Source organism: Euprymna scolopes, chromosome 24 (genome assembly GCF_053919585.1).
Source record: "Euprymna scolopes isolate OS-2025 chromosome 24, ASM5391958v1, whole genome shotgun sequence".
Lineage (NCBI taxonomy): Eukaryota > Metazoa > Mollusca > Cephalopoda > Sepiida > Sepiolidae > Euprymna > Euprymna scolopes.
In genome coordinates, this window is record NC_136505.1 from 99,149,916 (window position 1) to 99,171,067 (window position 21,152).

General features: G+C 29.6%; 1 protein-coding gene across 2 annotated transcripts in view; it reads right to left on the bottom strand.

The window, feature by feature from the left end:
• Nucleotides 1–21,152, bottom strand: part of LOC145246862 (kinesin-like protein KIF28) — a 128,375-nt gene that overhangs the window by 62,573 nt on the left and 44,650 nt on the right. For both annotated transcript variants that reach the window (XM_080108708.1, XM_080108709.1), the window contains exons 7-8: nucleotides 19,611–19,718; nucleotides 18,429–18,562 (exon numbers count right to left, since the gene is read on the bottom strand). In XM_080108708.1, the coding sequence (XP_079964834.1) occupies nucleotides 18,429–18,562; nucleotides 19,611–19,718 (242 nt within the window). The remainder of the gene's footprint in view (nucleotides 1–18,428; nucleotides 18,563–19,610; nucleotides 19,719–21,152) is intronic.

Genomic DNA, 21,152 nt, shown 5'->3' on the forward strand with positions numbered 1-21,152 from the left:
GTAATTAATTCCTTCAAACGCATCGTATATTTCAACTATTTTAATGCCTAGTAATTAATTCCTTCAAACGCATCGTATATTTCAACTATTTTAATGCCTAGTAATTAATTCCTTCAAACGCATCGTATATTTCAACTATTTTAATGCCTAGTAATTAATTCCTTCAAACGCATCGTATATTTCAACTATTTTAATGCCTAGTAATTAATTCCTTCAAACGCATCGTATATTTCAACTATTTTAATGCCTAGTAATTAATTCCTTCAAACGCATCGTATATTTCAACTATTTTAATGTCTAGTAATTAATTTCTTCAAACGCATCGTATATTTCAACTATTTTAATGCCTAGTAATTAATTCCTTCAAACGCATCGTATATTTCAACTATTTTAATGCCTAGTAATTAATTCCTTCAAACGCATCGTATATTTCAACTATTTTGATGCCTAGTAATTAATTCCTTCAAACGCATCGTATATTTCAACTATTTTGATGCCTAGTAATTAATTTCTTCAAACGCATCGTATATTTCAACTATTTTGATGCCTAGTAATTAATTTCTTCAAACGCATCGTATATTTCAACTATTTTAATGCCTAGTAATTAATTCCTTCAAACGCATCGTATATTTCAACTATTTTGATGCCTAGTAATTAATTCCTTCAAACGCATCGTATATTTCAACTATTTTAATGCCTAGTAATTAATTCCTTCAAACGCATCGTATATTTCAACTATTTTAATGCCTAGTAATTAATTCCTTCAAACGCATCGTATATTTCAACTATTTTAATGCCTAGTAATTAATTCCTTCAAACGCATCGTATATTTCAACTATTTTGATGCCTAGTAATTAATTCCTTCAAACGCATCGTATATTTCAACTATTTTAATGCCTAGTAATTAATTCCTTCAAACGCATCGTATATTTCAACTATTTTAATGCCTAGTAATTAATTCCTTCAAACGCATCGTATATTTCAACTATTTTGATGCCTAGTAATTAATTCCTTCAAACGCATCGTATATTTCAACTATTTTGATGCCTAGTAATTAATTTCTTCAAACGCATCGTATATTTCAACTATTTTAATGCCTAGTAATTAATTTCTTCAAACGCATCGTATATTTCAACTATTTTAATGCTTAGTAATTAATTCCTTCAAACGCATCGTATATTTCAACTATTTTAATGCCTAGTAATTAATTCCTTCAAACGCATCGTATATTTCAACTATTTTAATGCCTAGTAATTAATTTCTTCAAACGCATCGTATATTTCAACTATTTTAATGCCTAGTAATTAATTCCTTCAAACGCATCGTATATTTCAACTATTTTAATGCCTAGTAATTAATTCCTTCAAACGCATCGTATATTTCAACTATTTTAATGGCTAGTAATTAATTCCTTCAAACACATCGTATATTTCAACTATTTTGATGCCTAGTAATTAATTCCTTCAAACGCATCGTATATTTCAACTATTTTGATGCCTAGTAATTAATTCCTTCAAACGATTCGCATATTTCAACTATTTTGATGCCTAGTAATTAATTCCTTCAAACGCATCGTATATTTCAACTATTTTGATGCCTAGTAATTAATTCCTTCAAACGATTCGCATATTTCAACTATTTTAATGCCTAGTAATTAATTCCTTCAAACGCATCGTATATTTCAACTATTTTAATGCCTAGTAATTAATTCCTTCAAACGCATCGTATATTTCAACTATTTTAATGCCTAGTAATTAATTCCTTCAAACGCATCGTATATTTCAACTATTTTAATGTCTAGTAATTAATTTCTTCAAACGCATCGTATATTTCAACTATTTTAATGCCTAGTAATTAATTCCTTCAAACGCATCGTATATTTCAACTATTTTAATGCCTAGTAATTAATTCCTTCAAACGATTCGCATATTTCAACTATTTTAATGCCTAGTAATTAATTCCTTCAAACGCATCGTATATTTCAACTATTTTAATGCCTAGTAATTAATTCCTTCAAACGCATCGTATATTTCAACTATTTTAATGTCTAGTAATTAATTCCTTCAAACGCATCGTATATTTCAACTATTTTAATGCCTAGTAATATATTCCTTCAAACGCATCGTATATTTCAACTATTTTAATGCCTAGTAATTAATTCCTTCAAACGCATCGTATATTTCAACTATTTTAATGCCTAGTAATTAATTTCTTCAAACGCATCGTATATTTCAACTATTTTAATGCCTAGTAATTAATTCCTTCAAACGCATCGTATATTTCAACTATTTTAATGCCTAGTAATTAATTCCTTCAAACGCATCGTATATTTCAACTATTTTAATGTCTAGTAATTAATTCCTTCAAACGCATCGCATATTTCAACTATTTTAATGCCTAGTAATTAATTCCTTCAAACGCATCGTATATTTCAACTATTTTAATGCCTAGTAATTAATTCCTTCAAACGCATCGTATATTTCAACTATTTTAATGCCTAGTAATTAATTTCTTCAAACGCATCGTATATTTCAACTATTTTAATGCCTAGTAATTAATTCCTTCAAACGCATCGTATATTTCAACTATTTTAATGTCTAGTAATTAATTCCTTCAAACGCATCGTATAATTCAACTATTTTAATGTCTAGTAATTAATTCCTTCAAACGCATCGTATATTTCGACTATTTTAATGTCTAGTAATTAATTCCTCCAAACGCATCGTATATTTCAACTATTTTAATGTCTAGTAATTAATTCCTTCAAACGCATCGTATATTTCAACTATTTTAATGTCTAGTAATTAATTCCTTCAAACGCATCGTATATTTCAACTATTTTAATGCCTAGTAATTAATTCCTTCAAACGCATCGTATATTTCAACTATTTTAATGCCTAGTAATTAATTCCTTCAAACGCATCGTATATTTCAACTATTTTAATGTCTAGTAATTAATTCCTTCAAACGCATCGTATATTTCAACTATTTTGATGCCTAGTAATTAATTCCTTCAAACGCATCGTATATTTCAACTATTTTAATGTCTAGTAATTAATTCCTTCAAACGCATCGTATATTTCAACTATTTTAATGTCTAGTAATTAATTCCTTCAAACGCATCGTATATTTCAACTATTTTAATGTCTAGTAATTAATTCCTTCAAACACATCGTATATTTCAACTATTTTAATGCCTAGTTATTAATTCCTTCAAACGATTCGCATATTTCAACTATTTTAATGGCTAGTAATTAATTCCTTCAAACGCATCGTATATTTCAACTATTTTAATGCCTAGTAATTAATTCCTTAAAACGCATCGTATATTTCAACTATTTTAATTCCTAGTAATTAATTCCTTCAAACGCATCGTATATTTCAACTATTTTAATGTCTAGTAATTAATTCCTTCAAACGCATCGTATATTTCAACTATTTTAATGTCTAGTAATTAATTCCTTCAAACGCATCGTATATTTCAACTATTTTAATGTCTAGTAATTAATTCCTTCAAATGCATCGTATATTTCAACTATTTTAATGCCTAGTAATTAATTCCTTAAAACGCATCGTATATTTCAACTATTTTGATGCCTAGTAATTAATTTCTTCAAACGCATCGTATATTTCAACTATTTTAATGCTTAGTAATTAATTCCTTCAAACGCATCGTATATTTCAACTATTTTGATGCCTAGTAATTAATTCCTTCAAACGCATCGTATATTTCAACTATTTTAATGCCTAGTAATTAATTCCTTCAAACGCATCGTATATTTCAACTATTTTAATGCCTAGTAATTAATTCCTTCAAACGCATCGTATATTTCAACTATTTTAATGCCTAGTAATTAATTCCTTCAAACGCATCGTATATTTCAACTATTTTGATGCCTAGTAATTAATTCCTTCAAACGCATCGTATATTTCAACTATTTTAATGCCTAGTAATTAATTCCTTCAAACGCATCGTATATTTCAACTATTTTAATGCCTAGTAATTAATTCCTTCAAACGCATCGTATATTTCAACTATTTTGATGCCTAGTAATTAATTCCTTCAAACGCATCGTATATTTCAACTATTTTGATGCCTAGTAATTAATTTCTTCAAACGCATCGTATATTTCAACTATTTTAATGCCTAGAAATTAATTTCTTCAAACGCATCGTATATTTCAACTATTTTAATGCTTAGTAATTAATTCCTTCAAACGCATCGTATATTTCAACTATTTTAATGCCTAGTAATTAATTCCTTCAAACGCATCGTATATTTCAACTATTTTAATGCCTAGTAATTAATTTCTTCAAACGCATCGTATATTTCAACTATTTTAATGCCTAGTAATTAATTCCTTCAAACGCATCGTATATTTCAACTATTTTAATGCCTAGTAATTAATTCCTTCAAACGCATCGTATATTTCAACTATTTTAATGGCTAGTAATTAATTCCTTCAAACACATCGTATATTTCAACTATTTTGATGCCTAGTAATTAATTCCTTCAAACGCATCGTATATTTCAACTATTTTGATGCCTAGTAATTAATTCCTTCAAACGATTCGCATATTTCAACTATTTTGATGCCTAGTAATTAATTCCTTCAAACGCATCGTATATTTCAACTATTTTGATGCCTAGTAATTAATTTCTTCAAACGCATCGTATATTTCAACTATTTTAATGCCTAGTAATTAATTCCTTCAAACGCATCGTATATTTCAACTATTTTGATGCCTAGTAATTAATTCCTTCAAACGCATCGTATATTTCAACTATTTTAATGCCTAGTAATTAATTCCTTCAAACGCATCGTATATTTCAACTATTTTGATGCCTAGTAATTAATTCCTTCAAACGCATCGTATATTTCAACTATTTTAATGCCTAGTAATTAATTCCTTCAAACGCATCGTATATTTCAACTATTTTAATGCCTAGTAATTAATTCCTTCAAACGATTCGCATATTTCAATTATTTTAATGTCTAGTAATTAATTCCTTCAAACGCATCGTATATTTCAACTATTTTAATGCCTAGAAATTAATTCCTTCAAACGATTCGCATATTTCAATTATTTTAATGTCTAGTAATTAATTCCTTCAAACGATTCGCATATTTCAATTATTTTAATGTCTAGTAATTAATTCCTTCAAACGCATCGTATATTTCAACTATTTTAATGCCTAGTAATTAATTCCTTCAAACGATTCGCATATTTCAATTATTTTAATGTCCAGTAATTAATTCCTTCAAACGCATCGTATATTTCAACTATTTTAATGCCTAGTAATTAATTCCTTCAAACGATTCGCATATTTCAATTATTTTAATGTCTAGTAATTAATTCCTTCAAACGCATCGTATATTTCAACTATTTTAATGCCTAGAAATTAATTCCTTCAAACGCATCGTATATTTCAACTATTTTGATGCCTAGTAATTAATTCCTTCAAACGCATCGTATATTTCAACTATTTTAATGCCTAGTAATTAATTCCTTCAAACGCATCGTATATTTCAACTATTTTGATGCCTAGTAATTAATTCCTTCAAACGCATCGTATATTTCAACTATTTTAATGCCTAGTAATTAATTCCTTCAAACGCATCGTATATTTCAACTATTTTAATGTCTAGTAATTAATTCCTTCAAACGCATCGTATATTTCAACTATTTTAATGCCTAGTAATTAATTCCTTCAAACGCATCGTATATTTCAACTATTTTAATGCCTAGTAATTAATTCCTTCAAACGCATCGTATATTTCAACTATTTTAATGCCTAGTAATTAATTCCTTCAAACGCATCGTATATTTCAACTATTTTGATGCCTAGTAATTAATTCCTTCAAACGCATCGTATATTTCAACTATTTTGATGCCTAGTAATTAATTCCTTCAAACGCATCGTATATTTCAACTATTTTAATGCCTAGTAATTAATTCCTTCAAACGCATCGTATATTTCAACTATTTTAATGCCTAGTAATTAATTCCTTCAAACGATTCGCATATTTCAATTATTTTAATTCCTAGTAATTAATTCCTTCAAACGCATCGTATATTTCAACTATTTTGATGCCTAGTAATTAATTCCTTCAAACGCATCGTATATTTCAACTATTTTAATTCCTAGTAATTAATTCCTTCAAACGCATCGTATATTTCAACTATTTTAATGTCTAGTAATTAATTCCTTCAAACGCATCGTATATTTCAACTATTTTAATGCCTAGTAATTAATTCCTTCAAACGCATCGTATATTTCAACTATTTTAATGCCTAGTAATTAATTCCTTCAAACGCATCGTATATTTCAACTATTTTAATGCCTAGTAATTAATTCCTTCAAACGCATCGTATATTTCAACTATTTTAATGCCTAGTAATTAATTCCTTCAAACGCATCGTATATTTCAACTATTTTAATGCCTAGTAATTAATTCCTTCAAACGCATCGTATGCTTCAACTATTTTGATGCCTAGTAATTAATTCCTTCAAACGCATCGTATATTTCAACTATTTTGATGCCTAGTAATTAATTCCTTCAAACGCATCGTATATTTCAACTATTTTAATGCCTAGTAATTAATTCCTTCAAACGCATCGTATATTTCAACTATTTTAATGCCTAGTAATTAATTCCTTCAAACGCATCGTATATTTCAACTATTTTAATGCCTAGTAATTAATTCCTTCAAACGCATCGTATATTTCAACTATTTTAATGCCTAGTAATTAATTCCTTCAAACGCATCGTATATTTCAACTATTTTGATGCCTAGTAATTAATTCCTTCAAACGCATCGTATATTTCAACTATTTTAATGCCTAGTAATTAATTCCTTCAAACGCATCGTATATTTCAACTATTTTAATGCCTAGTAATTAATTCCTTCAAACGCATCGTATATTTCAACTATTTTAATGTCTAGTAATTAATTCCTTCAAACGCATCGTATATTTCAACTATTTTAATGCCTAGTAATTAATTCCTTCAAACGCATCGTATATTTCAACTATTTTAATGCCTAGTAATTAATTCCTTCAAACGCATCGTATATTTCAACTATTTTGATGCCTAGTAATTAATTCCTTCAAACGCATCGTATATTTCAACTATTTTGATGCCTAGTAATTAATTTCTTCAAACGCATCGTATATTTCAACTATTTTGATGCCTAGTAATTAATTTCTTCAAACGCATCGTATATTTCAACTATTTTAATGCCTAGTAATTAATTCCTTCAAACGCATCGTATATTTCAACTATTTTGATGCCTAGTAATTAATTCCTTCAAACGCATCGTATATTTCAACTATTTTAATGCCTAGTAATTAATTCCTTCAAACGCATCGTATATTTCAACTATTTTAATGCCTAGTAATTAATTCCTTCAAACGCATCGTATATTTCAACTATTTTAATGCCTAGTAATTAATTCCTTCAAACGCATCGTATATTTCAACTATTTTGATGCCTAGTAATTAATTCCTTCAAACGCATCGTATATTTCAACTATTTTAATGCCTAGTAATTAATTCCTTCAAACGCATCGTATATTTCAACTATTTTAATGCCTAGTAATTAATTCCTTCAAACGCATCGTATATTTCAACTATTTTGATGCCTAGTAATTAATTCCTTCAAACGCATCGTATATTTCAACTATTTTGATGCCTAGTAATTAATTTCTTCAAACGCATCGTATATTTCAACTATTTTAATGCCTAGTAATTAATTTCTTCAAACGCATCGTATATTTCAACTATTTTAATGCTTAGTAATTAATTCCTTCAAACGCATCGTATATTTCAACTATTTTAATGCCTAGTAATTAATTCCTTCAAACGCATCGTATATTTCAACTATTTTAATGCCTAGTAATTAATTTCTTCAAACGCATCGTATATTTCAACTATTTTAATGCCTAGTAATTAATTCCTTCAAACGCATCGTATATTTCAACTATTTTAATGCCTAGTAATTAATTCCTTCAAACGCATCGTATATTTCAACTATTTTAATGGCTAGTAATTAATTCCTTCAAACACATCGTATATTTCAACTATTTTGATGCCTAGTAATTAATTCCTTCAAACGCATCGTATATTTAAACTATTTTGATGCCTAGTAATTAATTCCTTCAAACGATTCGCATATTTCAACTATTTTGATGCCTAGTAATTAATTCCTTCAAACGCATCGTATATTTCAACTATTTTGATGCCTAGTAATTAATTCCTTCAAACGATTCGCATATTTCAACTATTTTAATGCCTAGTAATTAATTCCTTCAAACGCATCGTATATTTCAACTATTTTAATGCCTAGTAATTAATTCCTTCAAACGCATCGTATATTTCAACTATTTTAATGCCTAGTAATTAATTCCTTCAAACGCATCGTATATTTCAACTATTTTAATGTCTAGTAATTAATTTCTTCAAACGCATCGTATATTTCAACTATTTTAATGCCTAGTAATTAATTCCTTCAAACGCATCGTATATTTCAACTATTTTAATGCCTAGTAATTAATTCCTTCAAACGATTCGCATATTTCAACTATTTTAATGCCTAGTAATTAATTCCTTCAAACGCATCGTATATTTCAACTATTTTAATGCCTAGTAATTAATTCCTTCAAACGCATCGTATATTTCAACTATTTTAATGTCTAGTAATTAATTCCTTCAAACGCATCGTATATTTCAACTATTTTAATGCCTAGTAATATATTCCTTCAAACGCATCGTATATTTCAACTATTTTAATGCCTAGTAATTAATTCCTTCAAACGCATCGTATATTTCAACTATTTTAATGCCTAGTAATTAATTTCTTCAAACGCATCGTATATTTCAACTATTTTAATGCCTAGTAATTAATTCCTTCAAACGCATCGTATATTTCAACTATTTTAATGCCTAGTAATTAATTCCTTCAAACGCATCGTATATTTCAACTATTTTAATGTCTAGTAATTAATTCCTTCAAACGCATCGCATATTTCAACTATTTTAATGCCTAGTAATTAATTCCTTCAAACGCATCGTATATTTCAACTATTTTAATGCCTAGTAATTAATTCCTTCAAACGCATCGTATATTTCAACTATTTTAATGCCTAGTAATTAATTTCTTCAAACGCATCGTATATTTCAACTATTTTAATGCCTAGTAATTAATTCCTTCAAACGCATCGTATATTTCAACTATTTTAATGTCTAGTAATTAATTCCTTCAAACGCATCGTATAATTCAACTATTTTAATGTCTAGTAATTAATTCCTTCAAACGCATCGTATATTTCAACTATTTTAATGTCTAGTAATTAATTCCTCCAAACGCATCGTATATTTCAACTATTTTAATGTCTAGTAATTAATTCCTTCAAACGCATCGTATATTTCAACTATTTTAATGTCTAGTAATTAATTCCTTCAAACGCATCGTATATTTCAACTATTTTAATGCCTAGTAATTAATTCCTTCAAACGCATCGTATATTTCAACTATTTTAATGGCTAGTAATTAATTCCTTCAAACACATCGTATATTTCAACTATTTTGATGCCTAGTAATTAATTCCTTCAAACGCATCGTATATTTCAACTATTTTGATGCCTAGTAATTAATTCCTTCAAACGATTCGCATATTTCAACTATTTTGATGCCTAGTAATTAATTCCTTCAAACGCATCGTATATTTCAACTATTTTGATGCCTAGTAATTTATTCCTTCAAACGATTCGCATATTTCAACTATTTTAATGCCTAGTAATTAATTCCTTCAAACGCATCGTATATTTCAACTATTTTAATGCCTAGTAATTAATTCCTTCAAACGCATCGTATATTTCAACTATTTTAATGCCTAGTAATTAATTCCTTCAAACGCATCGTATATTTCAACTATTTTAATGTCTAGTAATTAATTTCTTCAAACGCATCGTATATTTCAACTATTTTAATTCCTAGTAATTAATTCCTTCAAACGCATCGTATATTTCAACTATTTTAATGCCTAGTAATTAATTCCTTCAAACGATTCGCATATTTCAACTATTTTAATGCCTAGTAATTAATTCCTTCAAACGCATCGTATATTTCAACTATTTTAATGCCTAGTAATTAATTCCTTCAAACGCATCGTATATTTCAACTATTTTAATGTCTAGTAATTAATTCCTTCAAACGCATCGTATATTTCAACTATTTTAATGCCTAGTAATATATTCCTTCAAACGCATCGTATATTTCAACTATTTTAATGCCTAGTAATTAATTCCTTCAAACGCATCGTATATTTCAACTATTTTAATGCCTAGTAATTAATTTCTTCAAACGCATCGTATATTTCAACTATTTTAATGCCTAGTAATTAATTCCTTCAAACGCATCGTATATTTCAACTATTTTAATGCCTAGTAATTAATTCCTTCAAACGCATCGTATATTTCAACTATTTTAATGTCTAGTAATTAATTCCTTCAAACGCATCGCATATTTCAACTATTTTAATGCCTAGTAATTAATTCCTTCAAACGCATCGTATATTTCAACTATTTTAATGCCTAGTAATTAATTCCTTCAAACGCATCGTATATTTCAACTATTTTAATGCCTAGTAATTAATTTCTTCAAACGCATCGTATATTTCAACTATTTTAATGCCTAGTAATTAATTCCTTCAAACGCATCGTATATTTCAACTATTTTAATGTCTAGTAATTAATTCCTTCAAACGCATCGTATAATTCAACTATTTTAATGTCTAGTAATTAATTCCTTCAAACGCATCGTATATTTCAACTATTTTAATGTCTAGTAATTAATTCCTCCAAACGCATCGTATATTTCAACTATTTTAATGTCTAGTAATTAATTCCTTCAAACGCATCGTATATTTCAACTATTTTAATGTCTAGTAATTAATTCCTTCAAACGCATCGTATATTTCAACTATTTTAATGCCTAGTAATTAATTCCTTCAAACGCATCGTATATTTCAACTATTTTAATGCCTAGTAATTAATTCCTTCAAACGCATCGTATATTTCAACTATTTTAATGTCTAGTAATTAATTCCTTCAAACGCATCGTATATTTCAACTATTTTAATGCCTAGTAATTAATTCCTTCAAACGCATCGTATATTTCAACTATTTTAATGTCTAGTAATTAATTCCTTCAAACGCATCGTATATTTCAACTATTTTAATGTCTAGTAATTAATTTCTTCAAACGCATCGTATATTTCAACTATTTTAATGTCTAGTAATTAATTCCTTCAAACACATCGTATATTTCAACTATTTTAATGCCTAGTTATTAATTCCTTCAAACGATTCGCATATTTCAACTATTTTAATGGCTAGTAATTAATTCCTTCAAACGCATCGTATATTTCAACTATTTTAATGCCTAGTAATTAATTCCTTAAAACGCATCGTATATTTCAACTATTTTAATTCCTAGTAATTAATTCCTTCAAACGCATCGTATATTTCAACTATTTTAATGTCTAGTAATTAATTCCTTCAAACGCATCGTATATTTCAACTATTTTAATGTCTAGTAATTAATTCCTTCAAACGCATCGTATATTTCAACTATTTTAATGTCTAGTAATTAATTCCTTCAAATGCATCGTATATTTCAACTATTTTAATGCCTAGTAATTAATTCCTTAAAACGCATCGTATATTTCAACTATTTTAATGCCTAGTAATTAATTCCTTCAAACGCATCGTATATTTCAACCATTTTAATGTCTAGTAATTAATTCCTTCAAATGCATCGTATATTTCAACTATTTTAATGCCTAGTAATTAATTCGTTCAAACGCATCGTATATTTCAACTATTTTAATGTCTAGTAATTAATTCCTTCAAACGCATCGTATATTTCAACTATTTTAATGTCTAGTAATTAATTCCTTCAAACGCATCGTATATTTCAACTATTTTAATGCCTAGTAATTAATTCCTTCAAACGCATCGTATATTTCAACTATTTTAATGTCTAGTAATTAATTCCTTCAAACGCATCGTATATTTCAACTATTTTAATGCCTAGTAATTAATTCCTTCAAACGCATCGTATATTTCAACTATTTTAATGCCTAGTAATTAATTCCTTCAAACGCATCGTATATTTCAACTATTTTAATGTCTAGTAATTAATTCCTTCAAACGCATCGTATATTTCAACTATTTTAATGTCTAGTAATTAATTCCTTCAAATGCATCGTATATTTCAACTATTTTAATGCCTAGTAATTAATTCCTTCAAACGCATCGTATATTTCAACTATTTTAATGTCTAGTAATTAATTCCTTCAAACGCATCGTATATTTCAACTATTTTAATGTCTAGTAATTAATTCCTTCAAATGCATCGTATATTTCAACTATTTTAATGTCTAGTAATTAATTCCTTCAAACGCATCGTATATTTCAACTATTTTAATGCCTAGTAATTAATTCCTTCAAACGCATCGTATATTTCAACTATTTTAATGTCTAGTAATTAATTCCTTCAAACGCATCGTATATTTCAACTATTTTAATGCCTAGTAATTAATTCCTTCAAACGCATCGTATATTTAAACTATTTTAATGTCTAGTAATTAATTCCTTCAAACGCATCGTATATTTCAACTATTTTAATGCCTAGTAATTAATTCCTTCAAACGCATCGTATATTTCAACTATTTTAATGTCTAGTAATTAATTCCTTCAAACGCATCGTATATTTCAACTATTTTAATGCCTAGTAATTAATTCCTTCAAACGCATCGTATATTTCAACTATTTTAATGTCTAGTAATTAATTCCTTCAAATGCATCGTATATTTCAACTATTTTAATGTCTAGTAATTAATTCCTTCAAACGCATCGTATATTTCAACTATTTTAATGTCTAGTAATTAATTCCTTCAAACGCATCGTATATTTCAACTATTTTAATGTCTAGTAATTAATTCCTTCAAACGCATCGTATATTTCAACTATTTTAATGCCTAGTAATTAATTCCTTCAAACGCATCGTATATTTCAACTATTTTAATGTCTAGTAATTAATTCCTTCAAACGCATCGCATATTTCAACTATTTTAATGCCTAGTAATTAATTCCTTCAAACGCATCGTATATTTCAACTATTTTAATGTCTAGTAATTAATTCCTTCAAACGCATCGCATATTTCAACTATTTTAATGCCTAGTAATTAATTCCTTCAAACGCATCGTATATTTCAACTATTTTAATGTCTAGTAATTAATTCCTTCAAACGCATCGTATATTTCAACTATTTTAATGTCAAGTAATTAATTCCTTCAAACGCATCGTATATTTCAACTATTTTAATGCCTAGTAATTAATTCCTTCAAACGCATCGTATATTTCAACTATTTTAATGTCTAGTAATTAATTCCTTCAAACGCATCGCATATTTCAACTATTTTAATGCCTAGTAATTAATTCCTTCAAACGCATCGTATATTTCAACTATTTTAATGTCTAGTAATTAATTCCTTCAAACGCATCGTATATTTCAACTATTTTAATGTCTAGTAATTAATTCCTTCAAACGCATCGTATATTTCAACTATTTTAATGTCTAGTAATTAATTCCTTCAAACGCATCGCATATTTCAACTATTTTAATGTCTAGTAATTAATTCCTTCAAACGCATCGTATATTTCAACTATTTTAATGCCTAGTAATTAATTCCTTCAAACGCATCGTATATTTCAACTATTTTAATGCCTAGTAATTAATTCCTTCAAATGCATCGTATATTTCAACTATTTTAATGTCTAGTAATTAATTCCTTCAAACGCATCGTATATTTCAACTATTTTAATGCCTAGTAATTAATTCCTTCAAACGCATCGTATATTTCAACTATTTTAATGTCTAGTAATTAATTCCTTCAAATGCATCGTATATTTCAACTATTTTAATGTCTAGTAATTAATTCCTTCAAACGCATCGTATATTTCAACTATTTTAATGTCTAGTAATTAATTCCTTCAAACGCATCGTATATTTCAACTATTTTAATGCCTAGTAATTAATTCCTTCAAACGCATCGTATATTTCAACTATTTTAATGTCTAGTAATTAATTCCTTCAAACGCATCGTATATTTCAACTATTTTAATGCCTAGTAATTAATTCCTTCAAACGCATCGTATATTTCAACTATTTTAATGCCTAGTAATTAATTCCTTCAAACGCATCGTATATTTCAACTATTTTAATGTCTAGTAATTAATTCCTTCAAACGCATCGTATATTTCAACTATTTTAATGTCTAGTAATTAATTCCTTCAAACGCATCGTATATTTCAACTATTTTAATGCCTAGTAATTAATTCCTTCAAACGCATCGTATATTTCAACTATTTTAATGTCTAGTAATTAATTCCTTCAAATGCATCGTTTATTTCAACTATTTATATGTCTAGTAATTAATTCCTTCAAACGCATCGTATATTTCAACTATTTTAATGCCTAGTAATTAATTCCTTCAAACGCATCGTATATTTCAACTATTTTACTGCCTAGTAATTAATTCCTTCAAACGCATCGTATATTTCAACTATTTGAATGTCTAGTAATTAATTCCTTCAAACGCATCGTATATTTCAACTATTTTAATGTCTAGTAATTAATTCCTTCAAACGCATCGTATATTTCAACTATTTTAATGCCTAGTAATTAATTCCTTCAAACGCATCGTATATTTCAACTATTTTAATGTCTAGTAATTAATTCCTTCAAACGCATCGTATATTTCAACTATTTTAATGCCTAGTAATTAATTCCTTCAAACGCATCGTATATTTCAACTATTTTAATGCCTAGTAATTAATTCCTTCAAACGCATCGTATATTTCAACTATTTTAATGCCTAGTAATTAATTCCTTCAAACGCATCGTATATTTCAACTATTTTAATGTCTAGTAATTAATTCCTTCAAACGCATCGTATATTTCAACTATTTTAATGTCTAGTAATTAATTCCTTCAAACGCATCGTATATTTCAACTATTTTAATGTCTAGTAATTAATTCCTTCAAACGCATCGTATATTTCAACTATTTTAATGTCTAGTAATTAATTCCTTCAAACGCATCGTATATTTCAACTATTTTAATGCCTAGTAATTAATTCCTTCAAACGCATCGTATATTTCAACTATTTTAATGCCTAGTAATTAATTCCTTCAAACGCATCGTATATATCAACTATTTTAATGCCTAGTAATTAATTCCTTCAAACGCATCGTATATTTCAACTATTTTAATGCCTAGTAATTAATTCCTTCAAACGCATTGTATATTTCAACTATTTTAATGTCTAGTAATTAATTCCTTCAAACGCATCGTATATTTCAACTATTTTAATGCCTAGTAATTAATTCCTTCAAACGCATCGTATATTTCAACTATTTTAATGTCTAGTAATTAATTCCTTCAAACGCATCGTATATTTCAACTATTTTAATGCCTAGTAATTAATTCCTTCAAACGCATCGTATATTTCAACTATTTTAATGTCTAGTAATTAATTCCTTCAAACGCATCGTATATTTCAACTATTTTAATGCCTAGTAATTAATTCCTTCAAACGCATCGTATATTTCAACTATTTTAATGTCTAGTAATTAATTCCTTCAAACGCATCGTATATTTCAACTATTTTAATGCCTAGTAATTAATTCCTTCAAACGCATCGTATATTTCAACTATTTTAATGTCTAGTAATTAATTCCTTCAAACGCATCGTATATTTCAACTATTTTAATGCCTAGTAATTAATTCCTTCAAACGCATCGTATATTTCAACTATTTTAATGTCTAGTAATTAATTCCTGCAAACGCATCGTATATTTCAACTATTTTAATGTCTAGTAATTAATTCCTTCAAACGCATCGTATATTTCAACTATTTTGATGCCTAGTAATTAATTCCTTCAAACGCATCGTATATTTCAACTATTTTAATGTCTAGTAAAGACAGAAAAGCTGATTCTCTCTCAATTTTCCATCATCTTGAATTCGCCTGAGACATATTCCAACATGTCAAGTAACTTGATATAAAGGTCCTTTTATTTCCCAGAGAAATCAGCAATCCTCTTCCTTTCAACTATTTTCATGTCTAGTCAAAACAGAGAAACAAAGGACAGCACATGAATGTAGCGATTAGCTTGAGTAAAGCAAAGTTTTTAAAACGTTTGTCAAACTCTGACGGAAAATTGCTAATGTGTTTTATTTAGCGTGCACTCCCAAGCCGTTCACGTGACTGCTCTTGTGTCTCCATCTCTGCCTCGAGGTTGTGTAAGTTTGAGAGTGCCAACTTTTTTTTTCAATATCATGCAAATCGATCCACGATGTCTCTGTGATCGACCAGTTGATCGAGATCAACATAATAAGCACCTCTGACTTACATATTATTGGCAGATTTAAATCGGTATAAATGATTGCCCACTAAATGATAATTAAATGTAAAAATTAAAAAAAAAAATTTTAATTCTAATTATTTTAGGGTTTTTAGTAATCAAGTTAAAATTCCATTTTTATTTATTCATTTACTGCTATTCTACACCAAACAAGGCAGAGTATCACTTGGACGTAAGGGACTACTATTTAGAACCAAATCTACAGGGACACTATGTAGAGAGTTGAGCAGCAAGGTATCTGTTCACATTACACTTGAACTTTTGCATGTCAGTACAGTTGGGGAAACAGGAGGAAATTCCAAATTCTAACAATTCAAAGGAAGAAACTATTAGAGTAGAAGGCTTTCAGGCATTTAGGGATTTCTTCAGTGTAGGGGTGGAATTTTGCTGCTTGTCGGGTTAGTCATGGGTACAATTGAGACGGATGAGAACTCAAATGTTTTGGGGGGCGGTTTTACACTGTAATTCACCCCAAACATAGCACAGTGCCACTTGGATGTAAGGAGTTACTATTTGGGAACAAATATACTGGAACACTGTGTAGGGAGTTGAGCAGAGAGATGTTTGTTAAAATGATTTTACAGGTTCTCGCTTGCTGAAGTTGGGTTTAATGTCGAAAGAAAGAGGTACAGAATGCAATCACAAGACTGGGATAAGGATAATATTTGTGTTGAATTAAATAGAAAGATAACAAAGAAAGTCCTTGCAAAACTGATTGTGTTTGCGGCTTTTGAAGTCAAACTATAATTACAGAAAGTTCTTTTACGTCCAAGAATAAAAGTCTCTTAGAATGTTCAGCTGGGTAGTCGTATTCAGTAAAGAAGAAGAAGGTTCTTATTTGTTAAAAGCTTGGCGTCACATTCGAAAAAGAGGAAGAACAGGGTTGTTTTTTTTTTGTTTTTTTTTTGGAATTCAGCGCAACAAATAGGGTGTCCACTGATTGGTCAAGGAGGAACGACTTGGCCAATCGAACAGTGCCTTTTTTTATATTAGGAGACGTTGACAAGAATAGAATTATTTATGAGAGAAAAAGAAGTAGCATTTTTTTATATTTGTTCACGTTACACTTGAAATTCTGCAAGTCAATCCAGTCAGTAAAGCAGGAAATTCCAAAGTCTAGCAGTTGGGGAAAAGAAATTATTTGATTAGAAACGTTTCCGGCATCTAAGCATCTCTACAGTGTAGGGGTTGGACTTTGCTGCTTGTCGTGTCAGTCAAGGGTATTTACGTCAAAAAGGTACAAGTGCTTCAAGTTTATTGGAGCACACTCCATTAAATACTTGTAAAATTTGATATTCAATTTTCATTGAATCTCTACAAAGCTAGCATTCGTCCATACATGGAGTATTAAGGCCACATCTACGTCTATGCACTAGCACTAGTTTGTCCTTTTTAGGGTCTCCAATCTGATAGGTGCCGCACTATCAGCCAAACTCCAACCTCTGTCCCATCGCCATAACTTTGCATCCCTGTGCCTGTTTTGTAAGTACTTTCATTGAATGTACATTGATGATCTCATAGAACTTGTGCCCTTTCGATTTACATACTCCCGACTAACCCGACAAGCAGTAAAATCCCATTCCTTCATTTTTTACATCAAGTGGCGTCATAGCTTGTCTGGAGTGACTTCCAGAAAAATAAATAAATAAAATAGTTAAAGTAAAAAGAAGTAAGCAGCGTCAAACGTCTTGTTTTCGGTGTCTGTGATAAAAAAAATCTCATAAAAAACTGATTTAAAAACTGATTTTAAAAAAACTGGGGGGGGACTGATTTAAAAAACTGGAAAAAAAACTGATTTAAAAAACTGGAGAAAAAAAAAACTGATTAAAAAATTGAGAAAAAAAACTGAACAAAAACTGAACAAAAAAATGATTAAAAAAACTGAAAAAAAACAACTGATAAAAAAAAATGAAAAAATAAAACACTTACCATGAATTGAAGCCTTACTGGAAGAATTCTTCGCCACGGCTGCGATGCATTCGCCTAAACTGAACAGCGATTGGTTAATCATTGTCCCTTCTTTAAACCGGTCCCCTGTTGTTCCCGTCTTTCCCGCCCTTTCACTAAAAACATATAATGTTAAACATTTAAGTCAGTCATGTTTTAATTAACGTGCAAAGAAATATAGATCGACGATTGAGTAAGGAAAGTTTATATGGGGGGGATGACTGCTCGCTCTCTCTCTCTCTCTCTCTCTCTTTCTCTCTCTCTCTCTCTCTCTCTCTCTCTCTCTCACACTCACTCACACACACACACACATACACACACACACAAACACACACACACAGGTAAGTCTTTTTCTATTCTTTGTCCACTTTGCGACTGAAGCATGCAACGTGTTGGTTCCCGGACAACGTTACATAATTTTTCTCAATTATAAACACAAAATAAAAACTTTTTCACTGAAAATATTTCTTTGAAACAGGCTCATCCCAAGGATACTTCTCCTTTAAAGTAATACCTCAAAAAAACTTTTAAAAAACTTCCGGTTATCAAGGCCCAAAGACTACTTGAGGACAATGAGTGTCAGCTAGACTGTGAGATAACACGGTGATGATCGGTAATCGTGGAACTTGTGTATGGTTTAATTGTGTAAGAGTGCGACTAACAAGAACTTATTTGCATTTGACTTGAATACGGCCATGTTATAGTCAACTGAAAAGCAGCCCCACGATATTGTGTTCTGAAGACGGACAGTTCTAGGAAATAAATTTTGCTTATGAAATGTTCATTTAGTTTTAGGCACAGGTAAAGTGTAAGAGAAATTGTTGATAGCTGTTGTAGCTAGACAAGTGTTTGTTGCTAATGTTTTATATTGTTTATATTACTTGTTTTGCTCGAACTATTGTTCTCATCTTGAGTGTTATTTGTGCAGTGTCCTGGTCAGTGTAGCCTGCGATCTTCATCAGGCATGTTAGTTGCCATCTTGGAAAAGAAAGGAGAAAAGTTACTGGCCCTGTTGATAATTTTGTATTTTGGGAGTTTTTTTTTTTTTTTTGCTGTGGTTTCGTATGTGTGAGAAAAAAATTGGTTGGCAAAGGGGGGGGGTAACTAATAAAGTTTGACAATCTTCAATCAACCCGTTTAAGTAAAATAGTTAAACTAACAAACCTTCCGGCTAAGTCGACGATGTTGATCACGGCAGTCTTCTCTGTCATTTGTCCTTTTTCGTTTTTGAATTTTTGGCTGAAGTTGATGCCGAATATCGTGTGGGCTCGACTGAAAGACACATTCATTATAAATCATATATCGAACAATTAACAATAGCTAGAAATGTACGAGGTGTCTTAAATAAAACGTAACATAAGATTAGTAAGGAAAGTTGATCATATCGCGAAAGATTAGTAAGGAAAGTTGATCATATCCAGATGATTTCCGGTTTTGGAAGTCCTCAGAAGTAAATGGGGTTATTTAATTTGAAGACCCCGCCAATAATGTAGAACAAAAGTAATGATTTTTTTTTTGTTTTTTTGTTTTTTGTTGTTTTTTTTTGTTGTTTTTTTTAACATCTAATAAATAAGAAACTAAAAGAAATTTATTATACACACAACGGCGAGTCAAACACAAAATCGAGTACACTCAACATCGTCTTACCATCAACGCTGGCCTTGTGAACTCGTAGTATGGGAAATTCCCATATGCACAAAACAAAATCACTGAAAAAACAAAAATACCTCAACTAAGGGTAAGAATAATGAGTAAACGTTGGATAAAATGATGGTTAAAATTATTATGAACTTGCCAGGATTCGAACCTGGAATCTTCTGATCCGTTATCCATTGCACCACAGTCCTGTCCGTATGCCGAAAGATGCTATCGCGAATGTATACAGACAGTGCTAAATTCCCTTGACATGGGCAGATAACTTTTTTTGGCAAATCTACGAAACGGCCCAAAAACCCTTATTTCGGGCTTTTTGTGTGTGCCAGCGTTGTTCGTTACGAACCATATATAGATAAGAACAATCTAGGGACTCACACCTTTCAGAGGAAAAAAAGATTTTCTTTAATTCGTTGCATCCGTTCGAAAGTTTTATTCGTATATATACACAGACACCCATAAATATATAAATATATAAATAAATATTTAGAGTTTCATTAATAGTATAGATTATACATTGGACAATTTACAATAACAAGAAAGGTACCAGGTGCCTTTAAAAAGTGTCCAGGCTTTTTTCGTATAACCCATTTCATTGATAGTGCACACATGAAACTCTAGTCCCCTTCGAAGTAATCTCTTCCGGGTGCAATGATCTTGTTGTACCATTCCAACAACTTTGGGATACTCCAATGGAAGTCCTCTTTTGTTAGCATGTCAATGTCCCTCGTCGCAGCCTCTTTCATCTCCTTAACTCTCTCATAACAACAGCCTCTAAGCTTTACCTTGAGCTTAGGGAATAACCAAAAGTCACACGGAGCAATATCTGGACTATTTAAAGGTGAGAAACTGTCTTGATGCTCATCTTGGTCAAATAGTCTGTAACATGGACGTATTTTCAGTTCCTCATAAATAATTGTGTGTACAGTTCCCACACTGACACCAAACTGTTCACTTATTGTCTCTATAGATACACAACGGTCTTTATCCATGAAATTCTTTATTTGGCCAATCAACTCTGGTGTTCTGACTTCCTTACTTCTCCCACACTTC